General features: G+C 38.0%; 1 protein-coding gene across 4 annotated transcripts in view; it reads left to right on the top strand.

Moving 5' to 3' along the window:
- The first annotated feature begins 1 nt into the window (after nt 1).
- The window catches only part of SMC6 (structural maintenance of chromosomes 6), a 93,241-nt gene continuing 81,013 nt past the window's right edge, over nt 2-12,229 (top strand). Inside the window, exons 1-2 of one of the 4 annotated variants that reach the window (XM_037737459.1) lie at nt 2-120; nt 8,378-8,520. In XM_037737459.1, coding sequence (XP_037593387.1) covers nt 8,383-8,520 — 138 coding nt within the window. In that variant the 5' untranslated portion in view covers nt 2-120; nt 8,378-8,382. Of the gene's footprint in view, nt 121-147; nt 349-8,377; nt 8,521-10,869; nt 11,078-12,229 lie in introns of those variants that run through there. The other 3 variants (XM_017526170.2, XM_017526152.2, XM_017526160.2) reach the window with 3 other exon arrangements.

The following is a 12,229-nucleotide window of genomic DNA, read 5'->3' as shown; positions in this document are numbered from 1 at the left end:
CCGCCTCCCTCTCGTCCGGCCGCTGCGGAGCCGCGCGTGCCTACCAGCTTCCCACCCACCCACCGAGGGACACTTCCGGCCTCTCAGGCTCTAGCGACGTGAAACCTCGGAACTGCGCAGGTGCGGGCAGAGTCCGAAGGGAGGGAGGGCGGAGCGCAGGCGCGGTCAGTCCCGCGTTGGGCGCCGGAGCGCCGGGGCTCCTGCCTTCCCTTGCGGCAGGCGCGCGCTTCCCGGTGGGTCGGCAGTGGTTAGCCGAGGTCGATACGCCCGCAGGGTGGCCTTAGCGTCCGGTCGCACCACGACAGTCCCGCCGATCAGGTTCCTTGGGGAGACTTCGACTTGTTGGCGGTACGATGAAAGCGCACGCTGTCGCTTTCCCTTGCTCCGGGGTTCGTCCTCCACCGGCTGTCCCCTTGGCTGGCGACCCCTAGCCACCTGGGAGAGGCAGGGTCAGCTGAGCTGCAGCGGTGTCCACGGTGGTCCTCGCGGGCCCGGGCGGGAGGTGTCCGTCCCTCGGGCGGGTCGGGCGCCCGGTGGGATCTTCGCGCGCTCTTAGAGGCGGCACCGGTCTCCTAAGCCACGGGAAACTTGGCGTCGGCGCGGGGCCGCTCTTTCCCAGCCGGCCGTCCCCAGACTCCCCGGGGCCGTGGCGAATAACTGGAGTTGGGGAAGAGGTCTGGGGGAAAGCTGGGGTCGGGAATGGCTTTTAGCACGAATCTGATGATACCTCGAAGGTGGCAACTGGTGTGTTTAAAGGCTGTACACAAAGATCACTAAAATCGGATTTGTCATGAAAGCCCAGTTTTACGAAAAGGCAAATTGTATTATTTAGAAAAATTAACAAGTGTTTAAAGGTTTGTTGATGGCATTTCTTTTCCCTAATCTTTTGGAAATGAACCGGGGAAGAATCCCAATTGGGTATTTCGGAAAACAGGACTCTAGGGTAGAGAAAGGGTTGTGGGACCAATAGGGTTTGAGGTAATACTGTGAAACATCTCAGAGCAATCATCTGGTATTTAAGCCCTCAAGACAGAAGTTTTGTGAGTGCTTATTATTCTGCATATTTCATTAGTAGGAGATTAAAAGGCAGTGTTTTAAAGGCAGACTTCTCAGTAATAATATATTTAAAGGAAAAAAGAAAAACCCAAATTCATTTTGGAACCAATTCTGAGGGATTGACTGTACCTAGCTGACAGGATTCTTAAATATGTGGAGAAAAACCCAAATTCCCTGACTTTTAGATGGTTGCTGTGTGATCTTTTAAAGTGTCCAATAGTGTATGCAATGGCATGCAGTTTCATGGGTGTGTGGGTGGGGAGGGAGCATATTTGTACTTCTGTTCAGGTTTACTTTATTTCATTTGATTTCTACGTAAAACATAAGAGTATTTTATGTTGGAATGTGTATTTCAAATTTTCCTTAATGGGTGCAAGTACAGAGCGGTTGGAGACAACTAGTATATTGCTTAAAAACGTATTTATATCACAAAGAATCAGAGTTGTGTGACTGAGCAGGTTGGTACCACCTCTTTAGTTTTAGTTCTTCTTCTGTAAGTTGGAAGGAATAACACAGTTATCAGTGCATCCTCCGTATCTGTGGACTCAATCAAGGGATTGAAACTATTAATTACAGAGGAAAAAAGTGGATGGTTGCACAGACTTTTTTGTTCTCGTCATTATTCCCTAAACAATACAATATAACAATTATTCACATAGCATTTACATTATATTAGGTTATACAAGTAATCTAGAGATAATTTTATGTGGGGAGGTCATACACATATATGACACCGTTTCACATAAGGGACATGAGCATCTGTGAATTTTCGTATCTGAGTGAGAGAGAGGGTCTCTCGTTTTGTAACCAATTTGGAGGGATTGAGTGTACCTGGCTGACAGGATTCTTAAATATGTGGAGACAGAGGAAGAGAAAGTTATGTAGTTACATATTGGCATCTGTCTTCAATCCGTATAAAGCACTTAGTATTGAAAAAAGTATAAATATCATGTTAAAGGTATTACAGTGAAAAACAAGTTTTATTCCCCGAAGGCTTATTTTACTGAATCTGTAGAATTGTATATGAGACCTACCTAAATCTTGACTGTCATTTTTAGACCAAATTTAGGAAAAATAATCAAAGCAGTACTTGGCTTACTTTTAGGAATTAGTAACTCAAAAATTTTACCATGCTAGCTTACATTGTATTTAAGACATAATTAAATGCCACAGTTCTATATACACAACCATAATCCAGCTGACTGAGGATCAAGTGTAGTCGCTTACACATTTTTGATTGACTAGTTAAATAAGTTACATCTTTTCTCACTGAGGATGCTTTTCTTGGTCACTAAATTCAAACTACTGGTAGCTTTCTTAGCTTCACTCCCAAATCCTTCTTTATTGCAGAGTATTCTTTACCACTGACAGGCCTCCTTATCTTAATACCTTAGGAGCGCTTCAAACTCAGTGTTTTCTTTCTCTTTTTTTTTTTTTTTTTTTTTTTTTTTTTTTTTTTTTTTTTTTTTTTTTTTTTTTTGAGACAAAGTTTCCCTCTTGTTGCTGAGGTTGGATTGCAATAGTGCAATCTGGCTCACTGCAACCTTCTCCTCGATTCAAGCAATTCTCCTGCTTCAGCCTCCCAAGTAGCTGGGATTACAGGTGTGTGCCACCACACTTGGCTAACTTTGTATTTTTAGTAGAGACAGGGTTTCACCATGTTGGTCAGACTAGTCTCGAACTCCTGACCTCAGGTGATTCCCTCCACCTCCTCCACTGTCTTGGCCTCCCAAAGTGCTGGGATTACAGGCATGAGCCACTGTGCCCAGCCCAAACTCAGTGTTTTCAAATAAAATAAATATTTTATCCTCCTTCCTTGCCAAACCTGCTCCATCAATTTATAATGACATTTAATATTAAGTGTGAAGATGGAACACAAAATGAAATTTTATAAAGCACACCCAAAGTTTTAGTTTTGATTAATAGTAACATTAGAGGGACACATGATAATAGAATCTTTTCTTTTTTTTTTTTTTTGAGATGGCGTTTCACCCTTGTCACCCAGGCTGGAGGGCAGTGACACGATCTCAGCTCACTGCAACCTCCACCTCCTAGGTTCAAGTGATTCTCCCACCTCAGCCTCCTTAGAAGCTGGGATTACAGGCGTGTGCCACCACGCCCAGCTAATTTTTTTGTTTTTTTAGTTGAGAGGGGGTTTCACCACGTTGTCCAGGCTGGTCTTGAACTCCTTAGCCCACCTCCCAAAGCACTGGGATCACAGGCATAAGCCACCACACCCAGCCAATAATAGAATGTTTTTTTAAGTTTAATGAAGGATAGACAAGATAAAGGACAGATTAATAGCCAATTTCACTGTCTATGAATAATTAAACTGTCAAACTTGCCAGTAGGAACCTGGGCATTAAAGAGGTTTAACTGGGTTTTGACAAAGCTGGATTTGGATCAGGGCTCTGCTATGTTAGAGCTATAGAAGCCTTTGTATGTTAGAACTAAGTTGCAGCTATGTAAATTCAAGTCGCTTACTTGTGACTCAGTCTCTCCTTTTGTAAAAATAAGGGCAATATTTATCTCGTAAAGATGTTGACGATCAAAGGAAATAGAAAGTTCTAATCTCAAAAGCTAAGTATATAGTTATTCAACAAATGTTAATTCTACTCACCCATTTGTACTCACCAATTTTACTCAGTCTTTTGAATCTCTTGGTTTTTATCTCTTCCCTTTGTCTCTGATTACCACTGCATCCTTTAGAAACTGATCTCTTCTGCCATTCTTTCAGTTTCATCTGTCTTCTATATTGAGCCATAGGGATGTTTTCAAAACACAAATCTGTTCAGATTTTATTAACTGAAATGTTGGGCTTTATACTTCCCAGTTTTGCTGATCCTGAAATTTCGAATGGATAGATTCATGAATTTTTTCACTTAAGTATTTATACTATTTATTGTCTAGTTAGTCTCATATGATTTCATGATACATTCCAAACAATGTAATTAAGCACATTAAAAATGAGGTTGTTTACTGTGGAATAAATGTCTGTTGTGGTAGGCAGAGTAGAATTGAGGATGAGGTAAACACAGTCCAGGGCAGATTCAGAAGTAACAGTAATTTTGCCTTTTTAAAAAAATAATAGGCCGGGCGCGGTGGCTCAAGCCTGTAATCCCAGCACTTTGGGAGGCCGAGGCGGGTGGATCACGAGGTCAAGAGATCAAGACCATCCTGGTCAACATGGTGAAACCCCATCTCTACTAAAAATACAAAAAATTAGCTGGGCATGTTGGTGCGTGCCTGTAATCCCAGCTACTCAGGAGGCTGAGGCAGGAGAATTGCCTGAACCCAGGAGGCGGAGGTTGCGGTGAGCCGAGATCGCGCCATTGCACTCCAGCCTGGGTAACAAGAGTGAAACTCTGTCTCAAAAAAAAAAATAATAATAATAATAATAACACTGTTTTCTATGAGGTAATTCTAATTCTGTTATGTGTGCCACTACTCTTAGTCCCCAATTTGGTAATAATGGGAAGTATGAATTATTAGATACTTAATAAAAATTAAAAGAATTCTGTTAAAACGCATATGATCTCTATCAAATTTCCTATGTATCTACATGCTATAATGAACTCTTGGTTATTAATTTTTCTTCATTTTTATTTTTATTTTTTGAGATGGAGCCTTGCTCTGTCGCCCAGGATGGAGTGCAGTGGCGCGATCTCTGCTCACTGCAACCTCTGCCTCTGGGTTCAAGTGATTCTTCTGCCTCCGCCTCCCGAGTACCTGGGAGTATAAGTGCACACCACCATGCCCGGCTAATTTTTGTATTTTTAGTAGAGACGAGATTTCACCATATCGGCAAGGCTGGTCTCAAACTCCTAACCTTGTGACCTGTCCGCCTCGGCTTCTCAAAGTGTTGGGATTACAGCTATGAGCCATTGCATCCGGCCATTAATTTTTCTCCTCGAACTTAATATTTTATTGATGGTCTTCTTTGTCCCTGCTTCTTTCTGTAATGGAGAAATGAGGTTTTCCTTAATTCTCTTTTTTTTAATTATAAATAACAAATATTCAAAACTATGATAAGCTTTATGGATAAATTGAAAATCGCAGAGGAGGCTTTTTCCTCCTTTTTTTAATTCCAGAATATTTACAGTATTTTTCTTTTCATCTGTAAATATGTCTCTTTAGTCTTTTGGAAACAATTTTACTATTTTAATCTGTATCTAATGCTCTGGACATTCAAATCTGTGTTTGAAAAATCTGTCATCATTAAATTACAAAGTGATTCCTATTTTAAAAGGTAGGATCCTTCAGTGTCTGTTAGATACAAGTTACCTTGGCAACCTAATAGCAAACTGCAAATCCCAGGTCATGCTTAGCAAATAAAAAACATGCTCAGCAAATAAAAACCATGGTCATCATGTAGTATTTGGGTATACTGTCTTCTGTATAAAATCTCACATTCCTTGTGAGAAGCGCATCACATTTTCCCCAGTGCATTGTTAGCTAATGTCTGAGTGTCTGCTAACGGCATGATCATGTATTAGGCATTAATAAAAACAGTTTCTAAAAGGGCATTAAATGTTGGGAACACTAAAAAGTAATGCTCTCTCTTTGCTCTTCTATAATAAATTACTGCTCATTGACTGAGAAGGTAATAGAGGGTGGTTAGCAGAGAAGAAAGTGTGGAAAAATAATGGATTGATAGTATCTCAAGGAATTTAATAATAAACTGAAACCGATCTGTGTTGATTCTTACTAAATGTTTTGAAAAATATGTTTGATTTTGAATTTTTGATTTCTATAACAGTTTCAAAATAAACATTAAATAATTTGTAAAAATGAAGCTGAATGTTATATAGATGTAACTGTAATGGTAATACTGTCTTGAAAGGCATTTGTTTACGTCAAATGTCTTTCTTTGGATGATAAGTAATACACTCTTTGAATGGTATTTAACATCATAATATATAAGGTTCTTCATTGCCTTCAGGATAGGATAAAGTCCCAGTTCTTTTTCATGGTTTACATAACAATTCAACTCAAACTTTAGTGTGCTTATGAATCACCTTAAGTCTTGTTAAAGTAAAGATTCTTATTCAGCTGGTCTAGGGTGGGGCCTGAGATTCTGGATATCCAATATCTGGATATCTTCCCAGGAGATGTAGATCTTGCCTGCCAGTCCTTGGACTACTTTAAATATGAGGGTTCTACAAGTCCTTCTGTGGTCTGTTTCTAGCCTACTGCTCTAACTTTATAGGTTGGTAGCTGTGCCTTATAATTTATGACACTATCATGGACTTGCTCTTAGTATTCCCCTGTAGCTGCACTTTGTAAAATGTGGTCCGGCAATCTGTGGTACTCTTTTAAGGGATCTACGAGGCCAAAACTGTCTTAATAATTATAGTAAGATGTTATTAGCCCTTTTCACTCGAGTGTACAATGGAGTTTTCCAGAGGTTACGTGACATGTGAGATGTCATTGCTCTGACTGATAGACTATATACTTGTGTGTACCTTGTTTTAAAGGTTGCTCAGTTTTGGCTGGGCTCTGTGACTCACGCCTGTAATCCCAGCACTTTGGGAGGCTGAGGTGGGCGGATCACCTGAGGTCAGAGTTTGAGACCAGCCTGGCCAACATGGCGAAACCCCATGTCTACTAAAAATGCAAAAATTAGCTGGGCATGGTGGCATGTGCCTGTAATCCCAGCTACTTGGGAGGCTGAGGCAGGAGAGTCGCTTGAACCCGGGAAGTGGAGTTTGCAGTGAGCTTATATCCTGTCACTGCACTCCAACCTGGGAGTCAGAGCAAGACTCTGTCTCAAAAAAAAAAAGAAAGAAAAAAGTTGCTTAGTTTTAATTTCTAATATAGTAAATATTGATAGACATAAGCAAAAGCTCTTTGAAGTAAGTGCTTTGTACTTTTTAACAGATTACAACCTTTGAGAACTGCTTCCCTCCATATTAGACTGTGGACACAGAGACTAAGATCTAGAGCTTAATCAGAGCTCTTTCCTCAGTGACAGTGACTGTTAGGCCTGGGTGGCAGTTTGAGTTTCCCATATGGTTTCCAGTGACACTGTGGTGGGAGTGGCCTTCTCACCTCTGGGCAATGGCAAAAGTCCTGAGTTTCCACTAGGCCTCCTTTGACACCAGCCAACTAGGAGAAGGAGTAAATAACACCCTAATACTTCCTGTGTGGGTGGAAGTATAGGCTCTCTATGTGGTCTCCACTGACACTATTATCATGGCTTCTTACTTGTCTGCTTAGCCTTCTTTGACTGTACCCCAGTTAGGGTGCTGAGATGCCACCTTATAACCTCAGTAGGGTAGTCCTGGCTACCCACTCAGATTTTGCTTGCATGGGTAGGGGAGCCAGGTATATACATGGTACAGAGATGGTTGCTATGGTTTAATATTTACGGGTCTTAAATACATTGAGCCTAGAACTGTTCCTCATATTCTTATATCTTAAGAAATTTTTGATTATGTTAGAGATTTTTCTCTCCTTTTAGCAAACAATTAAAGTAGAAACCTATCATTTTAGGTCTTCTAAAGAAAACAATGAAAGCAGCAATCAAAGAGGTCATAAAGTTTAATTTAAATTACAAACTATCAGCTTTGCCTGGAGATTCACTATTCATATGTTTAGCAAAATAATGTGTAATTTAAATCTGTTAATTTTCTAGGTCTAAATTTTATAGTATATTGGCAAAAAAATAGACAATTAGCCTGGACTTTTTTTAGGGAAGAGTTAAACTACTGGTGCTAGGCAGTGTGCTTCAAAATATGATTCTTTGGAAAAACAATTTAAAAATTAAAAGTTTTATCTGATTATAACTAGTAAAAATTGGAGATTGCTTTAGAATAATTTTAGAACTCACTATGCCATCTCTATGAATAGATTTAGAAAACTAGAAACCACAATTTTATAAAATATTTTACCTTTTGTGAGTTTAGTAGTCACATTTAGATAGGCTTATATTAATAAAATCTTAGCTATGAATACCTCTTAAGTAAAATCAACTAATATAAATTATGCAGGTGTTAAAGCAACACAAATTTATTATCTTATGCTTCTGTGGATTAGAAGTCCAACAGAGGTCTCACTGGTCTAAAATCCAAATGTCAGTAGGGCTATGTTCTGTTTTAGAGACTTTAGGGGAAAATCTGTTTCCTTGCCTTTTCCAGCATTTTTTGACTCATGTCCCTCTTCCTCAGTGCAAGATGCAAGATTCATTTACTTTAATTTCTAGGGTAGAAATGGATGGACATAGTACTTAGAGTTTAATTAGCTTTGTTAGATTTATTTTGTTAAGTTTAATGTATATAGAACTTGATTTACTTTATTGTGACTATAAATATTTGTTCAGACCTAATGGCCAAAAGAAAGGAAGAAAATTTCTCCCCTCCTAAAAATGCCAAAAGACCAAGACAAGAAGAATTGGAGGATTTTGATAAAGATGGTGATGAAGATGAATGTACGGCTTCTTTCACTAATGGTACTTCTACTTTGGTAAGTGAACAATTACAAAATTATACTTTTGATTGACATGTTTTTCTTGTATTGTTTATATATCACATTCTATGATAATTTAAAATCAAGGAAAAGCAATATGAGTTTTTAAAAGTTGAGATAAAATCTGTTCTGGCTAATTTTGAAGCTTATGTTAATTACTAGAAAAATTAATAGAGAAAATGATCAAAGAACTGGATGTTTAGAAAGGTGAATAAAATTAACAAACCTTTAGTAAGACCAACAAATGCAAAAAGAGAAAAGACACAAATTACCAATATCAGGAATAAAATAGGGGTATCCACAGACCCTGCATCATCTAAAGGGTAAGGAAATACAGTTAGCAACTCTACACACGTAAATTTGACAAGTTAGGTGAAGTGAACCAATCCTTGTGGGAAAAATTACCACAACTCACCCAGTATGGAATAGATCATTTGAATAGCTCTATAAGTACTAAGAAAATGTAATTCCTGTTTTTAAACTCCTAAAAAAGAAATCTGCAGGCCCAGCTGGTTTCACTGGAGAATTGTTCCAAACATTTAAAGAAGAATTAACATGAACCTACATGGTCTTTTCCAGAAAACAGAAGAGAACACTTTTTACCAGTACCTAAGTTTACCAGAACCATTTACTAGTATACCTAATAGATGTGGTTGCGGAAGTACTGTACAAAATATTAACAAGGAGAATTCAGAAATTTAGTTGTTCCTTGGTATCCAAGAAGGATTGGTTCACAGGACTCACCTTCATACCAAAATTCTCTGATGCTGAAGTCCTTTGTAATCTGCCCTGTGTATTCCCATCTGCAGAACCCAGAAATAGGAAGAGCCAACTATGTGTAAAAAGAATTATATGCCATGATTAATGGGTTCATTTTAAGCATACAAACCTAATTCAGTATCCAACAGTCATTGTGATTCACCATGTTACAGGCTAAAGAAGAAAAATCACATGATTATATCACTCAGTGCAGCAAAAGTATTTGATAAAATTCAACATCTGTTCATGACTAAAACTCTCAGAAAAATAAGAATAGACTGAAACTTCCTCAGCATGATAAGAGCACCCACAGAAAAAAACCTGACAACTAATGATGTACTTAATGGTAAAACATGGGATAGTTTTCCTCAAAGATCAGGAACAAGACAAAGATGTTTGCATTTATCACTTATTCAATATAGTTCTGGGAAATCTAGCAGTGCAAATAAATCAGGGAAAAGAAACAGAAGGTATAGAGTTTGGAAAGGAAAACCACACACAAAACAGTCTCTGTTTGCAGATTATGTAGATAATCCATTTGCTCTTTACCTACGTAAAAAATCTCAAGGAATCTATAGAAAACTCTTAAAATGAATCAATACATTCAGCAGTTATGGGATAAGATATTTTAAAAATGTGTTACTTTCATATACTGGCATTGAACACATGGACATTGAAATTCAAAATACCATTTTTAATCACTCAAAAAAAAAAAAATGAACCACTTTGGGGCTGTGCAAATTAAAACAACATTGAGATACCAGTACACCTGATAAAATGGTGACAGTTCAATCCACTGACAGCACCAAATCCTGACAAGGATGTGGAGCAATAAGAACTCTAATTAATTAAATTTGCTGGTGAGAATGTCCGGTAATCCACTTTGTTAGTTTCTTACAAAACCAAACATCCTCTTACCATACAATCCAGCAATTGAACGCCTCAGTATTTACTCAAAGGAGTTGAAAACTTAATGTCCACACGAAAGTTTTTTGTGCATTCATGTTTATAGCAGCTTTATTCATAATTGTCAAAACTTGAAGGCAACCAAGGTGTTCTTCAGTGGATAAATTGATAAACTGGTACATCCAGACAATGGACCATTACTAGTAAGCTATTAAGGCTTGAAAAGACATAGAGGAACCTTAAATGCATATTACTAAGTGACAGAAGCCAATCAGAAAAGGCTACATACTGTATGATTCCCACTATATGACATTCTGAAAAAGGCAGAACTATGGAGAGAGTTAAAAATCAGTGGTTGGTTGCTAGGGGTTGAGGAAGGGGACGGATCAATAGGTGGAGCACTGGATTTTTAGGGCAGTAAAAATTGCTCTGTGCAATACTAAAATGGTGGAAACATGTCATTATAAATTTGTTCAAATCTGTAGAATGTACAATATCAAGAGTGAACCCTAATACAAACTGTGGACTTGGGTTGATAATTATGTGTTAGTATAGGTCATCAGCTGTAACAAATGTACCACGCTGATGGTGGATGTTTATAATGAGGGAAACCATGTGCATGTATTGGGGGTAGGGAGTATGTAGGATATTTCTGTATCTTCATCTTAATTTTGCTGTGAACCTAAAACTACTCTTAAAAAATTAAGTATTAAAAAATCAAATACTTAGGTCTAAAGCTAACAAAATATTTACAGGACTAATAATGGTGAAAATTATATAGCGCTGATGAAGGGAATCAAAGAACACCTGAATAAATGGAGAGACATACTTATCCATGGATTAGACAACTCAATATAGAAATTATGTCAATTCTCCCCCAAAATAATATGTAAGTTTAAATGCACTTCTATTAAAACCTAAGATATTTTGTAGGTATATATTTTATTCTGAAATTTATACGAAAAGGCCAAGGAACAAGTAAATACACCTTGGTACATCCATACCATAAAATACAGCTTAGCAATAAAAAGGAGTGAACTACCAATATAGGCAACAACAGAGAATTAGGCTGAGTGAAAAAAGCCGGTCCCAAGAGGCTACATTTTGTCTATGTCCATTTCTTTAACATTTTTGAAATCGCAAAGTTAATAGAAATGAACAGATTAGTGGATTGGGGTGAAGGTGGAATGTGGATGTAACTGTAAAAGGGCAACATGAGGGATCCTTATGATGACGGAAATATTCTGTATTTTGACTATAGTCAATGTCAGTATCTTGGTTGTGATATTGTGCTTTAGCTCTGCAAGATGTTACAATGGGCAGAAACTGGGTAAAGGGTACACAGGATCTCATTTCTTAAGGATTGCACGTGAATCTGTAATTATTTAAAAATAAAAATGTATTTTAAAAATTCTTCAACCATGATTTCCAGTATTCTACTCATACAAAGATATAAACTTTTTAATAAAATGTATTGTCCAGAAAAAGAGAGCCAGGGAGTTTTTAAAGAAATCTTTAATATACTTAGAGACTTGAAAATGATCTTCAAAAAAATTAGAAGGTCTGATAAAATAAGGCTGATTTGTTCTGGTAATTAGATAACTACAAAGTACAAATGAGTACCATGTGCCAAACTCTTGGATAACCATTTGTAAACCATCTCCAATTTGATGCTGACATAATATTTACCTTATTGGAAATACTACTCCTCTCTTACAGACTTGGAAACTGTGTATTCTTTATACATTGCCAAAAGTTACACAGCTGCCATGCTAAGTGACAAAGCAGAGCAGGGTTTACCTTTTAAGAACATAAACTCTGCTCTTTGAATTGAAATAGTGAATGTCAGATAGTGAATTCAGTGTTGAATACATGACTGGATATCCATCTTTCAGATGGATTCTAAATACAGTATACAGGAAGTTTTCTATGCCATTTGGGATAGTAGTTCTCAACAAAGGGGGTTCTTCTCTCTCCTTTTTGCACCCTCCCCCCACTGCCCCACCCAACCAGGAACATTTAGCAATGTCCGGATTTATTT

This window comes from Cebus imitator, unplaced genomic scaffold, assembly GCF_001604975.1.
Source record: "Cebus imitator isolate Cc_AM_T3 unplaced genomic scaffold, Cebus_imitator-1.0 Scaffold1, whole genome shotgun sequence".
NCBI lineage: Eukaryota > Metazoa > Chordata > Mammalia > Primates > Cebidae > Cebus > Cebus imitator.
This window is presented reverse-complemented; position numbering and strand designations above follow the sequence as displayed.